At 44.2% G+C, this 27,515-nt stretch overlaps 1 protein-coding gene across 4 annotated transcripts in view; it reads right to left on the bottom strand.

The window, feature by feature from the left end:
* Positions 1 to 27,515, bottom strand: part of AIG1 (androgen induced 1) — a 494,204-nt gene that overhangs the window by 293,755 nt on the left and 172,934 nt on the right. For all 4 annotated transcript variants that reach the window (XR_013221758.1, XM_077289204.1, XM_077289205.1 and 1 more), the window contains exon 2: positions 16,667 to 16,822. Coding sequence is in view for 3 of the 4 variants with exons in the window: in XM_077289204.1 (XP_077145319.1) it covers positions 16,667 to 16,822 (156 nt within the window). In the remaining variant the exon portion in view is untranslated. The remainder of the gene's footprint in view (positions 1 to 16,666; positions 16,823 to 27,515) is intronic.

Raw genomic sequence — 27,515 nt, 5'->3', positions numbered from 1 at the left:
AAATATTTTTTAATGTATAAAACATAAAAAATACTATATAAATGAGGTATTGCTGTAATCGTACTGACGCGAAAAATAAAATTGCCTTATCAATTTTACCACATATGGAATGGCATAAATCCTCCCAAAAGACATTCCTGTATTGCTGGTTTCTGTTCGTTCTGCCTCACAAAAATCAGAATAGAAAGCGATCATAAAATGTCATGTGCTCGAAAATGGTACCAATAATTAGGGCAAGTCGTCCCGCAAAGAACAAGCCATCACATGACTCTGTGGGCCAAAATATGGAAAAATTATAGTTCTCAAAATATGGTGATGCAAAAACTATTTTTTGCAATAAAAATCATCTTTTGGTGTGTGACAGCAGCCAAACATAAAATCCCAATATAAATCTGGTATCGCTGTAATCACACCAACCCGAAGAATAAAGTCTCCTAATCATTTATACCACAAGAGGAACGGCATAAAAAAATAAATAAAACCAATTCTTCACCTACTGTTCATTTTTTCATTCTGCCTCCCAAAGATTGCAGTAAGGCTCAGCGCACATTTATCCTGCGCTCTGCTTTGAGCACTTACACCATGGTTTCTGTGTAAATCTCTGAAATACAAACGGCACCTCTGGCAGAACATTCCCTATAATGATGCAGATGAAGGCAATGTGGACACCATCAGTCCTGTGATCCGATGGTGTCATCTTTTTAGGACTGCATAAAAGTGCCGTTGGCAACAGCTTTGCACTTCTAAAAAGAAGGACACCTCTGAACAGAGACCAGGTGGAGACAATAGTAACTCTCCTGCCTCATTATAGTGAATGGATCCTTCGGGGATTTCATCTGAATCAAGTCACTCAAAGATTTAGATGGAAACTCCAAAGTAAGTGCTCAGCATAGAGCGCCAGATAAATGTGATCCCAAACGTTATGTAAAATGTTCCCAATAAAAGCTTCAACTCAAGACACTAAAAAAGCAAGTCCTCACTCAGATCCGTTATCTATTAATAGAAAGATAGGGTAGTACAAAGGCTTTGGAAAAGCGAAATGGCTCCTCACCCACCAAAAGAAATTCTGCAAATTCTGTGCTCCCAAATCCAAATGCCCCCCTCCTTTCTGAGCCTCACAGTATATGTAAACCACATATAGCGTCCACGTTTGGCATTTCTGAAGCAATGAGAGCCCACCTAACTTATGGGCTGGGCACAACGTACTGGTGACTGCAACGTATTGGTCACTACAACGTACTGGTCACTACAGCAGCAGTTTGCAATACAAACTCTTCTAGGAAAATATGCTCCAGGAGGCAAATAACGCTCCGTCCTCATGAGTCTCCACCTATGGCTATGTAGTACTGTACAGCCACATATGGGGTATTGCCACATTCAGTAGAAATTGTGGGACACATTCTGTTGCCATTTTTACTAATTTTTTGTGTGAAAATGTAAAACCTGGGGCTAAAACTAAATTTTGATGGCAAAAAATGTAGTTATTTTTTTCTTCACTGCTCAATGGCATAAAATTCTGTGACACATCCGTGGAGTCAATATGATCACTGCACCCGTAGATGAATTCATTGAGAGGCGTAATTTATAAAATGGGGTCACTTATGGGGGGTTATGCTGTTCTGGCACCTCATGGGCTCTCCCAGTGGGTCATGGCACTTGCAAACCATAACAGATAAAATCTGGAGCTCATTGTTTTCTGAGCTTTGCACTATGCCTGAAAAATATTTCCCAATGACATGTTCAGTATTGGCGCAATCAGGAAAAAATGGACCTCAGTTTGTTGTAAAAAAATTCCTATTAGCCCTTAGAAAAATTAAAAACTTGGGGCTGAAAGAGCATTTTTGTGAGGAAAATATGATTTTATTATTTTCACGGCTCAACGTTATAAACTTCTGTGAAGCACCTTGCGGTTAAAGGTGCTAACCATACATCTACAGTGCCTTGCAAAAGTATTCGGCCCCCAGGAACTTTTCAACCTTTTCCCACATATCATGCTTCAAACGTAAAGACACCAAATGTAAATTTTTGGTGAAGAATTAACAACAAGTGGAACACAATTGTGAAGTTGAACAACATTTATTGGTTATTTAAAATTTCTGCGGAAATTCAAAAACTGAAAAGTGGGGCGTGCAATATTATTCGGCCACTTTACTTTCAGTCCAGCAAACTCACTCCAGAATTTCATTGTGGATCTCTGAATGATCCAATGTTGTCTTAAATGCCTAATGATGATAAATATAATCCACCTGTGTGTAATCAAGTCTCCATATAAATGCACCTGCTCTGTGATAGTCTTAGGATTCTGTTTGAGAGCATCATGAAGACCAAGTAACACAACAGGCAGGTCCGTGATACTGTTGTGGCGAAGTTTAAAGCTGGATTTGCACTGCAAATCTACCAAGACCAGGCCGTCCCTCTAAACTTTCATCTCAAACACGGAGAAGACTGATCAGAGATGCAGCCAAGAGGCTTATGATCACTCTGGATGAACTGCAGAGATCTACAGCTGAAGTGGGACAGTCTGTCCATAGCACAACAATCAGTCGTACACTGCACAAATCTGGCCTTTATGGAAGAGTGGCAAGAAGAAAGCCATTTCTCAAAGATATCCATAAAAAGTGTTGTTTAAAGTTTGCAACAAGCCACCTGAGAGACACACCAAACATGTGGAAGAAGGTGCTGTGGTTAGATGAAACCAAAATCAAACTTTTTGGCAACAATGCCAAACGATATGTTTGGCGTAAAGGCAACACAACTCATCTCCCTGAACACAACATCCCCACAGTCAAATATGGTGGTGGCAGCATCATGATTTGGGCCTGGTTTTCTTCAGCAGGGACAAGGAAGATGGATAAAATTGATGGCAAGATGGATTGAGCCAAATACAGGACAATTCTTGAAGAAAACCTGTTGGAGTCTGCAAAAGACCTAAGACTGGGACGGAGATTTGTCTTCCAACAAGACAATGATCCCAAACATAAAGCAAAATCTACAATGGAACGGTTCACAAATAAACGTATCCAAGTGTTAGAATGGCCAAGTCAAAGTCCAGACCTCAATCCAATTGAGAATCTGTGGAAAGAGCTGAAAACTGTTGTTCACAAACGATCTTCATCAAACCTCACTGAGCTCGAGCTGTTTGCCAAGGAAGAATGGGCAAGAATTTCAGTCTCTCGATGTACAAAACTGATAGAGACATACCCCAAGCGACTTGCAGATGTAATCGCAGCAAAAGGTGGCGCAACAAAGTATTAAATTAAAGGGGCCGAATAATATTGCACGCCCCACTTTTCAGTTTTTGAATTTCCACAAAAATTTAAAATAACCAATAAATTTCGTTCAACTTCACAATTGTGTTCCGTTTGTTGTTGATTCTTCACCAAAAGTTTACATTTGGTATCTTTATGCTTGAAGCATGATATGTGGGAAAAGGTTGAAAAGGTCCAGGGGGCCGAATACTTTCACAAGGCACTGTAAATACATTAGTTGAGGGGTCTATTTTTGCTAAATGATTCCAAGAAATTTTACATTCAAAAAGTCAAATGACGTTCCTTCCCTTCCGAGCCCTGCAGTGCACCCAAACAGAAGTTTTCTCCCTCATTTAGGGTTTCGGCGGACTCAGGAGAAATTGCACAAGTTGTATGGTGCAATTTCTCCTGTTACTCTTATGAAAAAGCAATATTTTGTGCTAAAAACATATTTGTAGGGACAATTAGATTTTTCTTATTTTTACGGCTCAACGTTATAAACTTCTTTGAAGAACCTGTGGGTTCAATGTGCTCACCACACATCTAGATTAGTTGCATGAGGGGTCTAGCTTCCAAAATAGTGTCACTTGTGGGGGATTTTCACTGTTTAGGCACAACAGAGGCTATTCAAATGCGACACAGCGTCCGCTAATTATTCCAGCAAATTTTGCATTCAAAAAGTCAAATGGCACTCCTTCCCTTAAGAGCTCTCCTGTGCGCCCAAACAGTAATTTTCTCCCTCATATGGGTTATTGGCGTTCTCAGGAGAAATTGCTCAACAAATTTTGGGTTCAATTTTTTCCTGTTACCCTGGTCAAAATAAAAAACTTTTATCTGAAGTAAGTTTTTTTGGGAAAAAAAAGTTAAATGTTAATTTTTTTTTTCCACATTCCAAAAATTCCTGTGAAGCACATGCAGGGTTAATAAACTTCTTGAATATGGTTTTGAGCAACTTCAGGGGTGCAGTTTTTAGAATCGTGTCACTTTTGGGTATCTTCTATCATATAGAAGCCTCAAAGTGACTTCAAATGTGATGTGGTCCCTAAAAAAATGGTGCTCTAAAAATGAGAAATTGATGGCTAACTTTCAGCCCTTATAACTTCCTAACAATTTTTTTTTTCCAAAACTGTGCTGATGTAAGAAGACATGTGGGAAATGTTACTTATTAAGTAAAGTTGCAAAATTGCGAAATTTTTGCCAAATTTCAGTTTTTTTCACAAATAAATTTAAGTCACATCAAATAAATTTTACCAGTATCAAGAAGAGCAATATGTCGCGAATAGTGTTGAGCGATACCTTCTGATACTTGACAGTATCGGTATCGGATAGTATCGGCCGATACCCGAAAAATATCCGATATCGCCGATACCGATACCCAATACCAATACAAGTCAATGGGACACAAGTATCGGAAGCTATCCTGGATGGTTCCCAGGGTCTGAAGGAGAGGAAACTCTCCTTCAGGCCCTGGGATCCATATTCATGTAAAAAATAAAGAATTAAAATAAAAAATATGGATATACTCACCCGTCCGGCGGCCCCTGGACCTTACCGATTGTAACCGGCAGCCTCCGTTCCTAAGAATGAGGAGTTTAGGACCCTCGATGACGTCGCGGCTTGTGGTTGGTCGCGTGCCGCTCATGTGACCGCTCACGCGACCAATCACAAGCCGCAACGTCATCGCAGGTCCTAAACTCCTCATTCTTAGGAACGGAGGCTGCCGGTTACAATCGGTAAGGTCCAGGGGCCGCCGGACGGGTGAGTAGATCCATATTTTTTATTTTAATTCTTTATTTTTTACATGAATATGGTTCCCAGGGCCTGAAGGAGAGTCTCCTCTCCTCCAGACCCTGGGAACCATACACTGGGAACTTCCAATTCCGATTTCCGATACCACAAAAATATCGTAACTCGGTATCGGAATTCCGATACCGCAAGTATCGGCCGATACCCGATACTTGTGGTATCGGAATGCTCAACACTAGTCGCGAAAAAAAACAGTCTCAGAATCACCTTGATCCATTGAAGCGTTCCAGAGTTATTACCTCATAAAGTGACAGTGGTCAGAATTGTAAAAATTGACCTGGTCATTAACATGCAAACCACCCTTGGGGGTAAAGGGGTTAAGCGACTGAGGGTCTTTTCCAAAAGGGAAAGACTTCCATTTCATAAAGCTCTTTCAGGGTTTTTGCCTCTCATTATTGCAAACTAGGACAGAAAGTAGGTTGACACATACCTTCAATATGTGACATTGTGCAAGGTGTGAATGAGAATTGTTCTAAACAAATGTCATTTTATCAGAACAAAAAAAGTTGTCAAAAAAAAAGAAATACTCAGTCTCCAGACTAATATAATGACTGTGTAAAAGGGCTGCTTTTTCCCTTTTTATTTTTAAAATGGGCCCAAGTGTGGCCATAAAAAAATAAAATAATAAAACATATACTTACCTATTGTGCCTCCGCTCCCCTGTACTGCTGCCCGGGTCACTTGCCAGTCTCTGCACTTCCTCTACCGATTGTCATGCGGCCAATCAAAGCCCCAGAGAATCCATACTAATGGATATGCAAGACATGTTCAGGAACCAAATTTCTCCTTTGTGAAATGTCATCTTCTTGTTGTGTAACCTCCTTCACAGACTGCAAAGCTACCCTGTTCTCAAAATGGCAATAAACCCTTAATGCAAAATGATGTTTGGTATATATAGTCATGGCCGAAATTGTTGGTACCCTTGAAATTATTCCAGAAAATGAAGTATTTCTCTCAGAAAATTATAGAAATACACGTTTTGTTATACACATGCTTATTCTCTTTGTGACACAACACAAAAAAAACTTGAAAAAAAGGCAAATTTGAAATAATTTCATACAAAATCCCCAAAATGAGCAGGACAAAATTGTTGGCACCTTTCAAAATTTGTTTTCACAGTTTTTTTGTGTTCTTCCAATACATACAAAGGAAATAAGCATGTGTATAACAAAACATGTGTACTGTAATTGCAATAATTGTCTGGGAGAAATATTTCATTTTCTGGAACAATTTCAGGAACCCCATAGCGTTCGGGTTTCAGTCACGGGGGCGGCGTCGGCTCAAGTTCAGTCACCGCTCTGAGTATACAGAGCGGCGGCTGTAACCACGCCCCTGGCCCTGACTGACACTGACTCAGCATTGAGGCTAGCTGCCTGGGGTGCAGTTACATCCCCCGTCATGCATTCTCATTGAATGAAACTGCACCGGCGCGCCTGTGACTCAAACCCAAACGCTGCAGGGAGAATAAAGTTAATTTTCTCCCTGCCGATTTTGGTTATTTGCAGGTGCCAGGCAGGCTAGTAAAGCTATTAACCTGCAGATTAACCCCATTTTTGCAGGTTAATAGCATTTTTTTCTGGTGTCAGGTTCCCTTTCAAATGTGCTGTTCCACAATGTAAATATTTTCTATACATTCAAAATGAATCTTCAAATCAATAAAGTGACCCTCCTACCCAAATTAAAACTATGGCCAGGCATATGAAATAGTTAATCAGGATAGCTGTTGCTCTGTTCCACTGTTCTAGAATGATGTCAGGGACTTCTATATGGAGACCATTATTGGATTTCACAGACATGCCCCCTCCCCCTCATATGACAAGCACAAAGTCACAGATATTAGAAAGTCATTTTGAGAAGATGGGCTACAGAACAGAAAAAAATGGGTCAAGAATGATCAAAAGAAGAGCACCAGGTATGTTGACTATAAAATTCAGTGAAATTGAGGACAGGTGGGTGAAGATGAAGAGCAGAGTAAGTTCTGCGGCATCCAAACCAGTGTCTGTTGGATCCATCATGCAAAAGATATCACCAACACCCAACAGATCCAATTGACTTATGATTGTGTGGTTTCTGTTGGGATGGGAAAAGTACTGATACAGGTGTAACACCTGCACTGGGAACTGTCAGGGCAGCTACTGGTATACTGGGACTTTTAGACACTAAGAAGAGCTTTGCAGCTGCTGTTAAACAGGGACCTACAGACATTAGCAGATTTTCCCCTGAGCTGCAGTGGACTACAATTCCCAGGGACCCTTGTTTCAGTCAGATGACACAGCATGGATTGGATGAGGAGGGACTTGGAGGGAGGAGCTGGGCAGAAAGTGAAAGCAATAATTCAGAGAAAGAAGTGAGCGTGGCAACTTGCTGTGAGAGACTGAGCACGGTGGATTGGCATCCCTCTACACTGCAGTGTTGCTGTCCCCTCGGATATACCCGCACTGCTGGAGAGAGCGTGGCTTTTTTTTACCCTCTGGATCAAGTTACATCAAGAACTTGGAGAGTTCTGCCGGCACTCCCACCGTATAAAGGACTGAATCCGGCCGCCCCCAGCTTGCGTCCAGAGAACCATCCGACCATTGGAGACGCGCAGTGAGTGCCCTTCTGAGACTTGTGGTCCTACCAGCGCTATTTACAGTGAGTACATTACAGCCCAGACTATTGCCATTAATATTCGTCTAAGTGCACAAACTGTTCTAATTTGCGCGCCAACATCCGCGCCAACTGGGCCCCAACGTTTGAACCGAGTTAAACCGGAAGAAACAAAAAAAAACAGAACCAGAAGTGTATTTGTGGTGTGAAGAGATGGATGTTCCCGCCAAACAAAGCTTTGCAGTGAGTGGTGAGCTCTGTGATGCGTCTGATGAAGAGATACTGAAAATAGTTAACCGACTCACTGAACTTGCCCACCCTAAAGTGGTCGACCGCCGGAAGGAAAAGGGGGGACAGTTACCCACAGCCCTCATTTCAACCGGGCAGATCTCGAGGAAAGAATCCATGGTAGCCATGTCTTCAGAGTATGGTCGACAATGGCAGATCACTTGGCCTACTGAGTCCGAAGTTGAGACCCGGCAACAGGAATCAACCACTAAGCCTAGAAAGACTAGTATATATCCACGTCTACTCCACCCAGATTCCATCCTGAAGAGACAGCGGCCCCGGCTGATGTGCTTATGACAGCTATTGAAAAGTTAGTCAGTCAATTTGCCAAGATGCAGCCAGAAGGGAACTACCGTCGACTAAGAACTTTCTCGGGTGCCCTCCCCACCCCTGCTGGAGAAGAAGGATATGATACTTGGAGGGATGTCACGTTACAGTGTCTAGAAGAGTGGCATTGCACTGATGCTGTAAAGAAGCAGAGAATAGTAGAGAGCTTGAAGGGTACTGCTATGGAGGTGGTGCAGGCTGCTTGGCAGAGAAAGCCTCTGGCAACTTATCAAGATTATATGAGTGCTTTAGAAGATGCTTTTGGATCCCCTGAAGATGATACTGATCTACTCTATAAACTCCGTACCACCTACCAACAGCCAGATGAGAAGACCAACTAGATAAGCTGGTTCATAGAATAGTATCTAAAGGTGGTGTCAGCCCTAAAGAAGTTGATCAGTGTCATCTGGAACAAGTACTCAGAGGAGCTCTCACTCATGATCCAATTGCCCAGTGGATGAGGTCTTGTGATAGAGAGAAGATTCCTGATTCTTTTCATGAGTTGCTCAAGGAAGTTCGGAAGGAAGAGGTTATCTAGGCCGCCAGAGAGAAGACATCCCCTCGGCTGACTACTGTTGCCTTGAAGCCAGCAGCCAACTGCCGAGAGATAGAACTGTTGAAAGTAATCGAGAAACAGGGGGCGCAGATTACACAACTGTTAAGTGCTCAGGCCAAGACAATACAGCGGCTACAAAGTACGGCGGAGGTAGCCGAGAAGCAAACCCTGGTTTCAGGAAGAGAGAATGATGACCTCGGTAGAGTAGAGAGTAGGAAACCAGAAGGGTGCTTTGTCTGTGGGAGTCCAGGCCATATAACTTGTCAGTGTCTGAAGAGGTGGAGCCCAAAGAACTCTTCACATCTTCCCCATCACCCTCAGAGGCAGTTGGGAAACGGGAAAGGGGGACAGCAGAACCCCATACTGAGCCCCCATCAGTAACAAAGACCTACTCTACTGCCCCATCCAATAGTGCATCATCGAAAACCCTGCCTGAAGGTTTAGTGGGACCATCCCCACATGTCCCCGCATATATCAATGGTCAACCTTGCACAGTATTACTATAGTATTAAAATCACAGATACACTGCAGATTACCCTAAAAATATATAGCAATAAAATATATATATATTATGTATATACACATATATACACACATATATGTGTGTATCTATGTGTATAAGACCATAAAACGTGGTATCAGTGCTCTGTGAAACAATGGGTGAGTACTACCCAGCAAGAAGCACAACCCAAACAACCAGAAAATAGATCCACAGAGAAACATCAAACAGGGAATAAATTATAAAATGCCTTTATTATAAAAAAAAAACAGTATTACTGGATAGCGGGTCTCAAGTATCCATCATCTTCGAAGGATGGTATAAGAGATATTTATCCAACGTGCCTCTGAAACCGTTGTCTGGACTCGTGGTGTGTGACTGAGTGAGCACAGCTACCCCTACAGAGGATACGTGTCCATGACGCTATGATTCTCAAAGACTGTTGTTGGAGTGGATAAAGAGATACCCATTATAGCGCTAATCTGCCCAGAGGCTGAGGCAGATGAGAGACCAACACCTGTCATAGTGGGAACAAATGCCAACATCTTCCGTACGTTAGCTCAGTGGTGTCGGGAAGTTGGGGAGAAAATTACTCACAGACCCTATCCATCCACCCAGTCTGCCTGGAGGCCTATGTGAGAACGGAGGAGGAGAAGAGGGAACTATAGCCTGAAAGCTTTGACCCTTGTTTTGATGGAAGCGAGCTAAAAGGAGGAGAGAGGGGGTTGGTCATTGATGGCCTGATGATGCGAGGTACAGTCTTTTCTCTAGCTGAATGGGACATGGGCCTTGCCCAAGGAGTGGAGCATCGCGCTTGGTTGAAGGATCAAAAGCCTTTTCGAGAGAGATCCCGAAGATTGGCCCCGGTGGATATCAAAGATGTCAGGCAGCATCTACGCGGTATGTTAGACACAGGAGTCATCATAGAGTCTAGTAGCCCCTATGCTTCCCCCATCGTGATAGCTCGAAAGAAAAATGGAGCTAATCAGATGTGTGTGGATTATCGTACCTTGAATAAAAGTACGATCCCTGACCAGTACACTGTGCCCTGAATCGATGAAGCTTTGGATTGCCTGCAAGGGAGCCAATGGTTTTCTGTGTTAGATCTCCGGAGTGGCTACTATCAGATACCCATGTCAAAAGAAGATCAAGAGAAGACCGCTTTTATCTGCCCCATTGGGTTCTTCGAGTTTCAGAGACTGCCTCAAGGACTGACAGGTGCTCTGGCCACTTTTCAGAGATGTATGGACAAAGTAGTGGGGCACATGCACTTACGTGAGGTCCTGGTTTATCTAGATGATCGTATTGTTTTTGGGAAGACTCTGGAAGAACACAACCAGTGGTTGTTCAAGGTGCTGGATCGGTTGAAGGAGGCTGGGTTGAAGTTGTCCCTTGACAAGTGCTGGATTTGCCAGACGACTGTGAAATATGTGGGGCACATAGTCAGCAGAGAAGGAATTTCCACCGACCCTGCCAAAGTGGAGGCTGTTGTAAACTGGCCTAAGCCCACCAAACTGAAGGAGCTTAGGTCCTTTTTAGGATTTTGTGGATACTACCGAAGATTTGTAACCCAGTACTCTCGGATTGCGAAGCCGTTAACTGCCCTTACTCAGGGGTATCCTGTCATGTCAGACGCTATTCACACTAGGGCGTCCGACAGACAGCGGTAATTCTGCATTCGTCCACTATACGCTCAGTGGCGCCGGCTAGATTTTATCCAGGTTGTCCGGGGTTAATCTAGCTGGTAATCTGGTTGGAGGCTGGGTCACGCCCGTGGCCTTTAAATAGTCATTCTGGACTTTTGGCGTCGCCGATTATAGCTTGTGTCTTGTGCCTGGTGATCTCGGTCTGGAGTGGTGGTTTAGGAGAAGAAATATCGTATCTGGTGGTGTATTATCCTTTGTCATATTTCTCCTTCCTATATTTGTGTTTGTTTTGCCCTGTGCACATTATAGTGTTTTCCTGTGTGTCTGCGGCGTGGTGCGTTTTTTAGTTTTCCCTGTCTGTGCTTTCTGTGGAGGTTGGTGTGTGGTCTAATCACTGGGTGGCGGGTGGAGGTTTCAGCATAGGGCTGAAACAGGAGTCAGGGTCAGGCCTGGCGGCCCAGACAAGCACACCATCAGTGTAAATTCTGGGAGAGGGACAGACAGGGTTTTCCCTAGTCTGAGGGATATCGCAGGGGCCCCGGTAATCAGCTGTAGTCTACCCAGTACCCCCGTGACATTATAATCTGCCTAAATAAATTTTGGATGCCATGGATCCCATGACTTCCATAACCTGCCAGTTGGAGGCGCTGTCCTTACAGGTCACTGAGTTGAAGGGGGCAGTTCAGCAACAGGGTCTTGTAGTATCTAATGTGCAAACTGAAACTACCAGGTAGAGTTGCAGAGCCAAAGATCCCTTTACCTGAGAGGTTTGCTGGGGAACGCAGTAAATTTGTTGTTTTTTGTGAAGCTTGCAAATTATATTTTCGTATGCGCCCGGTTTCCTCAGGTAATGAGGCTCAGTGTGTGGGCCTGATATTGTCATTATTGAACGGAGACCCCCAAGCATGGGCATTTTCATTACCATCTGATTCAGCTGCATTTAACTCAGTGGAGTTTTTTTTTCTGCTCTTGGACTCATATATGATGATCCTGACAGATGGGCTCTTGCAGAATCTAAAATACGCACTCTCCGCCAGGGGGAGTGAATGGCGGAGGATTACTGTTCTGAATTTCACCGCTGGGTGGTGGACACACAATGGAATGACCCTGCGCTGTGGAGTCAGTTTGTACATGGGGTTTCAAGAAGGGTTAAAGAAGCCCTTCTGATGTATGAGACTCCTGCTTCTCTAGAGTCTGCCATGAGTCTTGTTGTCCGCATTGATCGCCGTTTGCGTCAGGGGGTGCAAGAGACACCGCTTATGGGGGAGGGTGTAGGTGCACGTGAGGTTGCTGCAGGTGAGCCCACGGAGCCTATGCAAATCGCAGGGGTGTCACATCATCAAGCCCCCTCACTCAGGAAGCAGGGAGCCTGTTTTTGCTGTGGTAAAAAAGGGCATTATGTAAATGCTTGTCCTCTGTTTTCTAAGAAAAGCGCAATGGCGGAAAACTACTAAGCTCAGAGGGTGTGGAGGAGGCCAATCTGAGCTTATGCATATCCTCCATGGTGGTCTCTCAATGTATGCTCCCTGCCAGAGTTATGGTCGCTGGCAGAGAGCTGCCAATCACTGTTTTTGTGGATAGTGGTTCTGCCACTAATCTCATTGATGAGGAGTTTGCGCGCACGGCCGGGTTCATGGTTGAGAAACTGCCTCATCCTATCCGGGTGGTCACCATCAATGCTACTCCACTCCCACAGGGGAAGATTACTGAATTTGTGGCTGAGGTTAAACTCCACATTGGGGTCCTACATTCTGAGCAAGTTACATGTAGGGTGCTCAGTAATCTTCCTGCACAAATAGTTCTGGGTTTTCCATGGTTGTCTATGCACAATCCGGTGATTGACTGGAAAACTCAGGACATAATTCAGTGGAGCGGATTCTGCCAGGAGAATTGCCTGGCCACATGTGTGTCCGCTGTGACTCCTAGCATTCCTGAGTCACTGCTGGATTTCGCAGATGTGTTCTCTGAGAAGAGTTGCTCAGAATTGCCACCACATCGACCCTATGACTGTACTATTAGGTTTAAACCAGGGGCCAAATTGCCGAAAGCTAGGATGTTTAACATCTCTGGTCCTGAGAGGCAAGCTTTAAAAGACTACATTGCTGAGAGTTTGAGCAAAGAGCACATCAGGCCTTCGTACTCGCTGGTGGCAGCGGGGTTCTTCTTCGTTAAGAAGAAAGATGGCGGACTACGCCCGTGTTTGGATTTCAGGGAGTTAAACCAGATTACGGTTCGTGATCCATACCCTATGCCACTGATACCTGATTTGTTCAACCAGGTGGCAGGTGCTAAGTGGTTTTCCAAGCTTGACCTCAGGGGGGCGTACAACCTCATAAGTGTCCGTCAAGGTGATGAGTGGAAGACGGCTTTTAATACTCCTGAGGGTCATTTTGAAAATTTGGTGATGCCATTTGGGTTGACAAACGCGCCTGCTGTATTTCAACATTTTCATAAATGATGTGTTCTCGCATGTACTGGGGAAATTCGTTATTGTGTACCTAGATGACATTCTCATTTATTCATGCGACCGTGATACTCATTTAGAGCATGTGAGGCAGGTGTTACAGCTACTCAGAGAAAATAAGCTCTATGCAAAACTTGAGAAATGTGTATTTTCGGTTCAGGAGTTGCCTTTCTTGGGTTATATTGTGTCTGCTTCAGGGTTTAAAATGGATGCCGCTAAGGTGCAAGCGGTGCTGCATTGGGAACGGCCTGATAACCTAAAAGCACTCCAGCGGTTCCTTGGATTTTCTAATTATTATAGAAAATTTATCAAAGATTTAAAAAGAAAAGAAAAAAAGTAGTTAGCACTCACCAAGCCCGTTGCTGTAAAAGTCTTTATTAGGACATGGACAGGGAGAACATGATGTCTAAAGGATGACAGCTGTTTCGCGCTACATGCGCTTCCACAGATCCCGATGCCTGAGAGGGGAAGTGAGGCAACAAATAATGCTGACCTAGCTCCTCCCTCCCTCCGACACCACACCTGTGTGGTCCATTTAGGGTCCCGCCATCATTAACCCGGTAGCCTACCGATTGGAGCTTCCTACGGTATATAAAATACACAACGTGTTTCACAGATCTCTTTTAAAGAAGGTGGTGGGTTCCGTGGATGCGGCGCCGATGCCACCTCCAGTCTTGGTGGATGGCAATTTGGAGTTTGAAGTCTCCAAGGTGGTTGACTCTCGTATAGTGTGCCGCACATTACAGTACCTGGTACACTGGCGTGGTTATGGGCTGGAGGAGAGGTCTTGGGTACCAGCTTCGGACATACATGCGGACCGGCTGGTCAGTATGTTTCACCGCCGCCATCCGGGCAAGCCGGGTCCTATAAGTCATGAGGGCCCTGGAGTCCCTCGTAGAAGGCAGGGTACTGTCATGTCGGACGCTATTCACACTAGGGCGTCTGACAGACAGCGGTAATTGCGCATTCGTGAAGACTTTGTGCCATAGACATCAAACTAATGCTCTCCCTATGCAGGGTTGTGCTGAATTCTTAGGAGTATCCAGTGAAGCACTCCCGTTGTTGTACTGCCGAGTGACAAATGTAACCCCAGACTCTCTCCCTCAACTGACTTGTAATCAAGACCGAAAGGCGCAGCAGGAGGATTGATCAGTGGAGGTAGTCCGATGGTGGGTTAAGAGGGGCTGGAGGCCCGAAAACAATGCATTACGAACAGAGGAATCAGTCTTGCTGACTCGGCAGCTAGAATCTTTGGTAGTAAGAAATGGACTACTATACCGGGAGGCAAAGTGCCAGAAGGGAGGAGTCCGCTGACAGCTGTGTTACCCACCCGATTCGGAGGATGGTCATGAAGTCCCTGCATGATGACCATGGATATCTTGGCATCGAAAAGACCACGAGTCATGTGGCTGACCGATTTTACTGGCCTCGGATGGAAGCGGATATTGAAGAATACCGCAAATCATGCTCCCGGTGTGTGTTGAGAAAAACCTTGCCTTTGAGAACAGGCCCCTTGTGAACATTACCCATGCCCCATAGGCGGAGGCCCTAAAAACCAGACTCCTGAAGTGGAAGCAAAAAAAGGGACATTTGTCAGGAGGCGAGTGTGCTCTGCCCACCATTGGGGGAGACTTCAGAAGAGGGACATTTATTAAATGAAGAGATCCACCTGGAGGAGCCCGTTCTTGACAGACAAGAATCGGGGGCTGAGGAGGGGGCCCCCTCAGTACACCCTCATCCCAAACAGGACACTAGGCCACCCATGATGCTGACCTATGATAGAATGGGACATACCACTGAGGTCCCCTTTAATTCAAATTTTGTTTGGCCTTATTTCCCAGTATCTCCCATGTGTCCAGGATGTGGTTTGTGTGCATGTAAATTTGGTGTTAAGATGCTTTAACCCCCATTCATGTTTCAGGTGGTGAGTTCTCATGTCGTGATGGGACACTTTCAGTGACTCACCAGGGGGAGAATGTAACACCTGCACTGGGAACTGTCAGGGCAGCTACTGGTATACTGGGACTTACAGACAGTAAGAAGAGCTTTGCAGCTGCTGTTAAACAGGGACCTACAGACATTAGCTGATTTTCCCCTGAGCTGCAGTAGACTACAATTCCCAGGGACCCTTGTTTCAGTCAGATTACACAGCCTGGATTGGATTAGGAGGGACTTGGAGGGAGGAGCTGGGCAGAAAGTGAAAGCAAGAATTCAGAGAAAGAAGTGAACGTGGCAACTTGCTGTGAGAGACTGAGCACGGTGGATTGGCATCCCTCTACGCTGCAGTGTTGCTGTCCCCTCGGACATACCCGCGCTGCTGGAGAGAGAGCGGCTTTTTACCCTCTGGAGCAAGTTACATCAAGAACTTGGAGAGTTCTGCCGGCACTCCCACCAAATAAAGGACTGAATCTGGCCGCCCCCAGCTGGCATCCAGAGAACCAGCCAACCGTTGGAGACATGCAGTGAGTGCCCTTCTGAGACTTGTGGTCCTACCAGTGCTATTTACAGTGAGTACATTACAGCCCAGACTATTGCCATTAATATTCGTCTAAGTGCACAAACTGTTCTAATTTGCGCGCCAACATCCACGGCAACTGGGCCCCAACGTTTGGACTTAGTTAAACCGGAAGAAACAAAAAAAACCCTGCTACGTTATACTTGCAGGGTTGAAGTAGAATTAGAGTGTGACATGTATATGACTTTGACAGAGCACAGTTACTTGTATTGCATGTTATTCTTTTAAATCCATCTCATTTATGCCGCATAGCAATAAGCCTGTTACTGTTTTACTCCTGATCCCTGTGAGTGTGTACTGAGTGTGGCAGGGGCTTCCCGAGTCAGCCCCTGGCAGAAGATAATAGTCCTTCTGCAGTCCCAGAGAGAGAGCTCCAATCAAGATTCGGGTGGAGGCACTGCGCCCTGGAGAGGTGAGACCCCCCATAACACCCAGTGTACCGTGGTAGCCCTAAAGGGGTGTTACACAGGGAACACGATAACTGAGCCTCCAATGCAGATGTAAACAGAGCTTCAAGCCTGCCATAGCAAGGAAAGGAAAACAGTTCTACAGTACTACAACGATACACTAAAACTAATTAAAAAATATGTAGTTTGTATGAATTGTTTTATTCATTTGCATGAAACTTGCTTTTTATATTAAAGTTACACTTGTTTATCTATGTAGAGCTATAAAAAAAACAAGTAATCCTCGATATAGTATTCCCTTAATCAGTAAAGAATACTTACAACTCCTATAGGGAATGCTAAGACAGCCATCATCCAGTCACGGAGGGAGATGAGCTTTTTCAGTTGACGTTCTTGTTCCAGGTTGTCACTGCCTTTTGTTAGAAGACAGGACAGGTCAGATAGAACACAAATACCAAAGAAGACAGCCTGGATAACCTATGGAGCAAATATCAATAGAGTAGTTAATAATGTTAAAAAATTGGAAAAATATGTGGCAAATCCAGAAAAAAAATTGCAATACAAAAGGGCATGCTGCAGAAAGTTATCAGATCCACATTAGTTTTACCTTCAAGAATTCATGGATATTATCATTCATGAGAAAACTACATTAAATTTGATTTAGATGTATCTCTTGTTTATCCATTTTGTCTTTTGTTAATAAAAAATAAACCATTAGCACTTCCATTTCTCTATTATGAAAGCATTCTTATTTTACAGCACTTATTCCATAACTGCTGAAAACTTGTCCTCTCACTTTTCTTTAAACAGAAATATAAAAAAATAGAGATTTAACAATAATAACACAACAAAAAAAAGGTAATTTTAAAAAAGTTTTTTTCTTGGGAAAAAAGTAAAATATAAAAAAGTTATAAATTGGGTATCAACATAGTAGTATCAATCTGTAGACTAAAGTTCACATATCAATTACATTGCATGGTGAACTGTGTAAAAAATGAAAAGTAGCAAAAACATTATATATATAAATAAATTTAGTATTGGTGTTATTGGCCCATACATAGAAAAAATAGCATGACAATTATACCAATGGTAAATGGTGTTTAACCTGTTGTGAATTTGGATTCTGGGCTCCCCCGGTGGCCGCTTGTGGAATTGGACCTGTCATCCTCTTTCCTGTTTCACCTGATTCCATCAGTAGTGGGTGTCGCTATTTAAGCTCATTTCTCTGGTGGTTTCTTGCCGGTCAACAATGTTATCTGATGCCTCTCAGTGCTTGTTCCTGCTTCTAGACTACTACTAGATAAGTTGGACTTTTGTCCATGTTTTGTTTTGCCTATTTGTTCCAGTTCACAGCTGAAGTTTTGTTACTTTGTCTGGAAAGCTCTCGTTGATCAGGGATTGCTACTCTGGCGTTATGAGTTAATGCCAGAGTTTAAGGTAATCTCTGGATGGTGTTTTGTTAGTGTTTTTCTGCTGACCATGAAAGTATACTATCTGTCTTCTGCTATCTAGTAAGCGGACCTCAAATTTGCTAAGACTATTTTCCTGCTGCGTTTGTTGTTTCATCTGAACTCACCGTCATTATATGTGGGGGGCTACTGTCTTCTTTGGAATATTTCTCTAGAGGTGAGCCAGGTCTTATATTTCCCTCTGCTAGCTATTTAGGTCTTAGGCCAGAGCTGGGCATCTAGCGATAAATAGGAAATGCTACCTGGCTATTTCTAGTTGCGCGGCAGGCTTAGTTCATGGTCAGTATAGTTCCATCTTCCGAGAGCTTGTCCCTCTATAGGCTTGCTATGATCTCTGCCTGCAGAGATCATGACAGTTTGACCGGCCGATAAAGTGTTAAAGACCCAGGTTGAGAAAGGAGAGTTATAAGAAGTCTGCTGAAATTTTTTTTTTTTTCCTCCAGTCTGCCTTGCTGCAGTCTTTTCTCTCTCTCTCCTCCTAATCTCTGTATGCTCTGTGTGCACCTGACAATAATGGATCTCCAGAGTGTAACTGCGGGTTTGAATAATCTCATCACGAAAGTACAAAATTTACAAGATTTTGTGGTACATGTTCCGTTATCTGAGCCGAGAATTCCTTTGCCGGAGTTCTTCACAGGGAATAGAGCTAGCTTCCAGAATTTCCGAAATAATTGTAAGCTTTATTTGTCCCTGAAGTCTCGTTCAGCTGGAGACCCTGCTCAGCAGGTTAGGATTGTGATTTCCTTGCTCAGGGGTGACCCTCAAGATTGGGCCTTCTCATTGCCAGCAGGGGATCCTGCGTTACGCGATGTGGATGCGTTTTTTCTGGCCTTGGGCTTGCTTTATGAGGAACCTCATTTGGAACTTCAGGCAGAAAAAACTTTGATGGCACTATCTCAGGGGCAAGACGAAGCTGAAGTTTTCTGCCAAAAATTCCGTAAATGGTCTGTGCTTACTCAGTGGAATGAGTGCGCCTTGGCGGCAACTTTCAGAGAAGGTCTCTCTGATGCCGTTAAGGATGTTATGGTGGGGTTCCCTTTGCCTGCAGGTCTGAATGAGTCCATGACAATGGCTATTCAGATTGATAGGCGTCTGCGGGAGCGCAAACCGGTGCACCATCTGGCGGTGTCTATGGAAAAGACGCCAGAAAGTATGCAGTGTGATAGAATTCTGTCCAGGAGCGAGCGACAGAATTTTAGACGGAAGAATGGATTGTGTTTCTATTGTGGGGATTCTACTCATGTTATATCAGCATGCTCTAGGCGTACAAAGAAGCTTGATAAGTCTGTTTCCATTAGCACCATTCAGTCTAAGTTTATTTTGTCTGTAACCCTGATTTGCTCTTTGTCATCCATTGCCACGGACGCCTATGTTGACTCTGGCGCCGCTCTGAGTCTTATGGATTGGTCCTTTGCCAATCGTTGTGGTTTTGATTTAGAGCCTTTGGAGACTCTTATTCCTCTGAAGGGGATTGACTCCACCCCATTGGCTAATAATAAACCACAATACTGGACACAAGTAACCATGCGTATCAATCCGGATCACCAGGAGATTATTCGTTTCCTGGTGCTGTATAATTTACATGACGATTTGGTACTGGGATTGCCATGGTTGCAGTCTCACAACCCAGTCTTGGACTGGAGAGCAATGTCTGTGTTGAGCTGGGGATGTAAGGGTATTCATGGGGACGTACCTTTGGTTTCTATTTCGTCGTCCATTCCCTCTGAAGTCCCTGAGTTCCTCTCTGATTATCAAGACGTCTTTGACGAACCCAAGCTTGGGTCGTTACCTCCGCACCGTGAGTGCGATTGTGCCATAGATTTGATACCGGGTTGTAAATATCCAAAGGGTCGTTTGTTTAATTTGTCTGTGCCGGAACATGCTGCTATGCGGGAATATATAAAGGAGTCTTTGGAAAAGGGACATATTCGTCCATCCTCTTCTCCCTTGGGAGCTGGGTTTTTCTTTGTCTCAAAAAAAGACGGCTCTTTGAGACCATGTATTGATTATCGGCTTCTGAATAAGATCACTGTTAAGTATCAATACCCATTGCCATTGCTTACTGATTTGTTTGCTCGTATAGAGGGTGCTAAGTGGTTCTCTAAAATTGATCTTCGTGGGGCGTATAATTTGGTGCGGATCAGGCAGGGGGATGAGTGGAAGACCGCATTTAATACGCCCGAGGGCCACTTTGAGTATTTGGTCATGCCTTTTGGTCTTTCTAATGCCCCTTCAGTTTTCCAGTCTTTTATGCATGATATTTTCCGCGATTTTCTGGATAAATTTATGATAATATATCTGGATGATATTCTGATTTTTTCTGATGACTGGGACTCTCATGTCCAGCAGGTCAGGAGAGTTTTTCAGGTTCTGCGGTCTAATTCTTTATGTGTGAAGGGGTCTAAGTGCGTTTTTGGGGTCCAGAAAATTTCCTTTTTGGGGTATATTTTTTCTCCCTCTTCCATTGAGATGGATCCCGTTAAGGTGCAAGCTATTTGTGACTGGACTCAGCCCTCCTCTCTTAAGGGTCTTCAGAGATTTTTGGGCTTTGCCAACTTTTACCGCCGATTTATTGCTGGTTTTTCGGATGTCGTTAAACCACTGACTGATTTGACCAGACAAGGCGCTGATGTTGCTAATTGGTCCCCTCATGCTGTAGAGGCCTTTCAGGAGCTTAAGCGCCGTTTTGCCTCTGCCCCTGTGTTGCGTCAGCCTGATGTGAATCTGCCTTTTCAGGTTGAGGTTGACGCTTCGGAGATCGGAGCTGGGGCAGTGTTGTCGCAGAAAGGTTCCGACTGCTCCGTCATTAGGCCTTGTGCCTTCTTTTCTCGCAAATTTTCGCCCGCAGAGCGGAATTATGATGTTGGGAATCGGGAGCTTTTGGCCATGAAGTGGGCGTTTGAGGAGTGGCGCCATTGGCTCGAGGGGGCTAGACATCAGGTGGTGGTATTGACTGACCACAAAAATTTGATTTATCTTGAGACTGCCAGACGCCTGAATCCTAGACAGGCGCGCTGGTCTTTATTTTTTTCTCGCTTTAATTTTGTGGTGTCATACCTACCGGGTTCTAAGAATGTTAAGGCAGATGCCCTTTCTAGGAGTTTTGACCCGGACTCTCCTGGTAATTCTGAACCCACAGGTATCCTTAGGGAGGGAGTAATTTTGTCGGCCGTTTCTCCTGATCTGCGGCGGTCCTTGCAAGAGTTTCAGGCGGATAGACCGGATCGTTGTCCGCCTGATAGACTGTTTGTTCCGGATGATTGGACCAGCAGAGTCATCTCTGAGGTACATTCTTCTGCATTGGCAGGTCATCCCGGAATTTTTGGTACCAGGGATTTGGTGGCAAGATCCTTCTGGTGGCCTTCTCTGTCACGAGATGTGCGAGTCTTTGTGCAGTCATGTGACGTTTGTGCTCGGGCCAAGTCTTGTAGTTCTCGGGCTAGCGGACTGCTGTTGCCCTTGCCTATTCCTAAGAGGCCTTGGACACACATCTCGATGGATTTTATTTCAGATCTGCCTGTTTCCCAGAAGATGTCTGTCATCTGGGTGGTCTGTGACCGTTTCTCTAAAATGGTCCATTTGGTTCCTCTGCCCAAGTTGCCTTCTTCTTCTGAGTTGGTTCCTCTGTTTTTTCAGAATGTTGTCCGATTGCACGGTATTCCTGAGAATATTGTTTCTGACAGAGGTACCCAATTTGTGTCTAGATTTTGGCGGGCATTCTGTGCTAGGATGGGCATAGATTTGTCTTTTTCGTCTGCTTTTCACCCTCAGACTAATGGCCAGACCGAGCGGACTAATCAGACCCTTGAGACATATCTGAGGTGTTTTGTCTCTGCTGACCAGGATGATTGGGTTGCTTTTTTGCCATTGGCAGAGTTCGCCCTCAATAATCGGGCCAGTTCTTCCACCTTGGTGTCCCCGTTTTTCTGTAATTCGGGGTTTCACCCTCGATTTTCCTCCGGTCAGGTGGAATCCTCGGATTGTCCTGGAGTGGATGCGGTGGTAGAGAGATTGCATCACATTTGGGGGCAGGTTATGGACAATTTGAAGTTGTCCCAGGAGAAGACTCAGCGTTTTGCCAACCGTCATCGTCGTGTTGGTTCTCGGCTTTGTGTTGGAGATTTAGTGTGGTTGTCTTCTCGTTTTGTCCCTATGAGGGTCTCTTCTCCTAAGTTTAAACCTCGGTTCATCGGCCCTTATAGAATATTGGAGATTCTTAATCCTGTTTCTTTCCGTTTGGACCTCCCTGCGTCCTTTTCCATTCATAACGTTTTTCATCGGTCGTTATTGCGCAGGTATGAGGTACCTGTTGTACCTTCAGTTGAGCCTCCTGCTCCGGTGTTGGTTGAGGGTGAGTTGGAGTACGTTGTGGAGAAAATTTTGGACTCTCGTGTTTCCAGACGGAAACTCCAGTATCTGGTCAACTGGAAGGGTTACGGCCAGGAGGATAATTCTTGGGTCAATGCATCTGATGTTCATGCTTCTGATCTTGTTCGTGCCTTCCATAGGGCTCATCCTGGTCGCCCTGGTGGATCTGGTGAGGGTTCGGTGCCCCCTCCTTGAGGGGGGGGTACTGTTGTGAATTTGGATTCTGGGCTCCCCCGGTGGCCGCTTGTGGAATTGGACCTGTCATCCTCTTTCCTGTTTCACCTGATTCCATCAGTAGTGGGTGTCGCTATTTAAGCTCATTTCTCTGGTGGTTTCTTGCCGGTCAACAATGTTATCTGATGCCTCTCAGTGCTTGTTCCTGCTTCTAGACTACTACTAGATAAGTTGGACTTTTGTCCATGTTTTGTTTTGCCTATTTGTTCCAGTTCACAGCTGAAGTTTTGTTACTGTGTCTGGAAAGCTCTCGTTGATCAGGGATTGCTACTCTGGCGTTATGAGTTAATGCCAGAGTTTAAGGTAATCTCTGGATGGTGTTTTGTTAGTGTTTTTCTGCTGACCATGAAAGTATACTATCTGTCTTCTGCTATCTAGTAAGCGGACCTCAAATTTGCTAAGACTATTTTCCTGCTGCGTTTGTTGTTTCATCTGAACTCACCGTCATTATATGTGGGGGGCTACTGTCTTCTTTGGAATATTTCTCTAGAGGTGAGCCAGGTCTTATATTTCCCTCTGCTAGCTATTTAGGTCTTAGGCCAGAGCTGGGCATCTAGCGATAAATAGGAAATGCTACCTGGCTATTTCTAGTTGCGCGGCAGGCTTAGTTCATGGTCAGTATAGTTCCATCTTCCGAGAGCTTGTCCCTCTATAGGCTTGCTATGATCTCTGCCTGCAGAGATCATGACATTAACCCCTTCACTCCCAAGCCTGTTTTCACCTTTCTGACCAGGACAATTTTTTCAATTCTTCTGACCAGTGTCACTTTATGAGGTTTTAACTGTAGAACACTTTAACATATCCCAGTGATTCTGAGAATGTTCTTTCATGACATGTTGTACGTCATCATTTTGGTCTATATGATTTGCGTTTATTTATCAAGACATTAAAATTTTGCAAAAATTTGAACATTTTGCAATTTTCAAACTTTTAATTTTTATACTCTTAAACCAGAAAGTTATATCACACAAAAAACATGTCTACATCACATCAGCATCAATTTTGAAACAAACATTTTTTTTGTTAGGAAGTTAGAAGGGTTCAAAGTCTATCAGCAATTTCTCATTTTCATAACAAAATTTACAAAACCAAATTTTTTTTTAGAAACCACATCTCATTTGAAGTGACTGGGGAGTCTATGTGACAGAAAATACCCAAAAGTAACACCATTCTAAAAATCGCATTCCTCAAAGTGCTCAAAACCACTTTCAGGAAGTTAATTAACCCTTTAGTGGCTTTGTCTTAATTAAAGTAATAAGAATAAAAAAATGAAATTGTTTTGCTTTTTGCCACATTGCCACAAAAATATTTCTTTATACCCAAATTTTGCATTTTCAATAGGGTAGTGGGAGAAAACGGGCCATTCAATTTATTGAGCAATTTCTCCTGAATACGCCGATACCCCATACGTGGTGGAAAACTAATGTTTTGGGAGCACAGCAGGGTTCGGAAGGGAAGGAGCACCATCCAACTTTTGGAGCACAAGATTGGCTGGATTAGATATTGGATGCCATGTTGCATTTGAAGAGCCCCTGATGTACCAAAACAATGGAAACCTACAAATGACCACATTTTGGAAACTACACTGTTGTGAATTCTGCTCTTGGGCTCCCTCCGGTGGTTGTAAGTGGTAGCGCTGCTGTCTCTGAATCGCAGCATTTATCAGGTGTGTTCACTTTTTGCAATTCTGACTGGGCTATTTAGTCTTGCTTGACCCTTTGGTCAGTGCCAGTTGTCCATTGTTCCTGGAGGATTCACATCCCTGCCTGGTCTCTCCTGCTTGCTGTTCATTTCAACAAAGATAAGTTCTGGCCTTGATTTTTGCTGTCCACATGCTGTGGCCTTATTGTTCAGTTCTTTCCATGTTTTTGTCTTGTCCAGCTTGGTCTGTATAAGGATTTGTTTAGCCAAGCTGGTATCTCTGGAGATGCAGATATACCCTCCATATCTTTAGTTAGCTGTGGAGATTTTGTATTTTCTGTGGTGGATATTTTTTAGTGTTTTAATACTGACCGCATAGTACTCTGTCCTATCCTTTCTATTTAGCTAGAAGTGGCCTCCTTTGCTAAATTCTGATTTCAGTCTGTGTATGTTTTTTCCCTCTCCTCTCACAGTCAATATTTGTGGGGGGCTGTCTATCCTTTGGGGATTTTCTCTGAGGCAAGATAGTTTTCCCTTTTCTATCTCTAGGGGTAATTAGTCCTCCGTCTGTGTCGAGATGTCTAGGGAGTGATAGGTACATTCCACGGCTACTTCTAGTTGCGGTGTTAAGTTTAGGGTCTGCGGTCAGTACAGGTACCACCTTCTCCAGAGTATGTCTCATGCTGCTCTTAGGCCACCAGATCATAACAGTACAACTGGCCAACAATGAGTTAACCGCATCTCAGAAGAAGGGAAGGAAAGAGCCATTTTTTTTTCTGTAGTCTGTTGTGTTTTTTTTTTTTCTTCCCTCTTTACCTCTGGGTGGCTCAGGAGTTCGGCGCTGGTATGGATGTTCAGGGATTGGCTTCTCGTGTGGATCAACTTGCTGCTAGAGTACAGGGTATTTCCGATTATATCGTTCAGACTCCGGTTTTAGAGCCTAGAATTCCAACTCCTGATTTGTTTTTTGGGGACAGGTCCAAATTTTTGAGCTTTAAAAATAACTGTAAACTGTTTTTTCCTCTGAAACCCTGTTCCTCTGGTGATCCCATCCAGCAGGTTAAAATTGTTATATCTCTGCTGCGTGGTGACCCCCAGGATTGGGCATTTGCCCTGGAACCTGGGAATCCGGCGTTGCTTAATGTAGACACCTTTTTTCAGGCACTTGGGTTATTGTATGACGAATCTAATTCAGTGGATCATGCTGAGAAGACCTTGTTGGCCCTGTCTCAGGGTCAAGAAGCGGCAGAATCATATTGCCAGAAATTTAGAAAATGGTCTGTACTGACTAAATGGAATGAGGATGCCTTGGCAGCAATTTTCAGAAAGGGTCTTTCTGAATCCGTTAAAGATGTTATGGTGGGGTTCCCCATGCCTGCTGGTCTGAGTGATTCTATGTCTCTGGCCATTCAGATTGATCGGAGCTTGTGCGAGCGCAGAGTTGTGCACACTATGGCATTGTCGTCCGAGCGGAGTCCTGAGCCTATGCAGTGTGATAGGATTGTGTCTAGAGCTGAACGACAAGGATTCAGACGTCAGAACAGGTTGTGTTTTTACTGCCGCGATTCTGCTCATGTTATTTCTGATTGCCCTAAGCGTACCAAGAGAATCGCTAGTTCTGTTACCATCAGTACTGTACAACCTAAATTTCTGTTATCTGTGACCCTGATCTGCTCATTATCGTCATTTTCTGTCATGGCATTTGTGGATTCAGGCGCCGCTCTAAACTTAATGGACTTAGAATTTGCCAGACGTTGTGGTTTCCCCTTGCAGCCTTTGCAGAGTACTATTCCTTTGAGGGGCATTGATGCTACACCGTTGGCTAAAAATAAACCTCAGTTTTGGACACAGCTGACCATGTGCATGGCGCCAGCCCATCAGGAAGATTGTCGTTTTCTGGTGTTGCATAATTTGCATGATGCTATTGTGCTGGGTTTCCCATGGTTACAGGTGCATAATCCGGAATTAGATTGGAAATCTATGTCTGTGACTAGTTGGGGTTGTCAGGGGGTTCCTGGTGATGTTCCTTTGATGTCAATTGCCTCCTCCCCCTCTTCTGAAATTCCTGAGTTTTTGTCAGATTTCCAGGATGTATTCAATGAGCCCAAGTCCAGTTCCCTTCCACCGCATAGGGACTGTGATTGTGCTATTGACTTGATTCCAGGCTGTAAGTTCCCTAAGGGCCGACTTTTCAACCTGTCTGTGCCAGAACATACCACCATGCGGAGCTATGTTAAGGAGTCCTTGGAGAAGGGGCATATTCGGCCATCTTCTTCACCATTGGGAGCAGGTTTTTTTTTTGTTGCCAAAAAAGATGGCTCCTTGAGACCCTGTATTGATTATCACCTCTTGAATAAGATCACGGTCAAATTCCAATACCCTTTGCCTTTGCTTTCTGATCTGTTTGCTAGGATTAAGGGGGCTAGTTGGTTTACTAAGATTGACCTTCGAGGGGCATATAATCTTGTTCGTATTAAGCAGGGTGACGAATGGAAAACTGCGTTTAATACGCCCGAAGGCCATTTTGAATACCTTGTGATGCCATTCGGACTCTCTAATGCTCCATCTGTGTTTCAGTCCTTCATGCATGATATATTTCGGAATTATCTTGATAAATTCATGATTGTATATTTGGATGATATTTTGATTTTTTCAGATGATTGGGAGTCTCATGTGAAACAAGTCAGGATGGTATTTCAGATCCTTCGTGATAATGCCTTGTTTGTGAAGGGGTCTAAGTGCCTCTTTGGAGTACAGAAGATTTCTTTTTTGGGCTTCATTTTGTCTCCCTCATCTATAGAAATGGATCCGGTTAAGGTTCAGGCCATTCATGATTGGATCCAGCCCACATCCGTGAAGAGCCTTCAGAAATTTTTGGGCTTTGCTAATTTTTATCGCCGTTTCATTGCCAACTTCTCCAGTGTGGTTAAACCCCTGACCGATTTGACGAAGAAAGGCGCTGATGTGACGAATTGGTCCTCTGCGGCTGTTTCTGCCTTTCAGGAGCTTAAACGCCGATTTACTTCTGCCCCTGTGTTGCGTCAGCCGGATGTTTTTCTTCCTTTTCAGGTTGAGGTTGACGCTTCTGAGATTGGGGCAGGGGCCGTTTTGTCTCAGTGGAATTCTGATGGTTCTTTAATGAAACCGTGTGCCTTCTTTTCTCGAAAGTTTTCGCCTGCGGAACGCAATTATGATGTCGGCAATCGTGAGTTGTTGGCTATGAAGTGGGCATTTGAGGAGTGGCGACATTGGCTTGAGGGGGCCAAGCACCGTATTGTGGTCTTGACCGATCATAAGAATCTGATTTACCTCGAGTCTGCCAAACGGCTGAATCCTAGACAGGCCCGATGGTCCCTGTTTTTCTCCCGTTTTGATTTTGTGGTCTCGGATCTTCCAGGTTCTAAGAATGTTAAGGCTGATGCCCTCTCTAGGAGCTTTTTGCCTGGTTCTCCTGGGGT

The sequence above is a fragment of the Ranitomeya variabilis genome, chromosome 2, assembly GCF_051348905.1.
Source record: "Ranitomeya variabilis isolate aRanVar5 chromosome 2, aRanVar5.hap1, whole genome shotgun sequence".
In the NCBI taxonomy this organism is placed as follows: domain Eukaryota; kingdom Metazoa; phylum Chordata; class Amphibia; order Anura; family Dendrobatidae; genus Ranitomeya; species Ranitomeya variabilis.
Note: the sequence above shows the minus strand (reverse complement) of the source record. Positions and strands in the feature narration are given on the sequence as shown.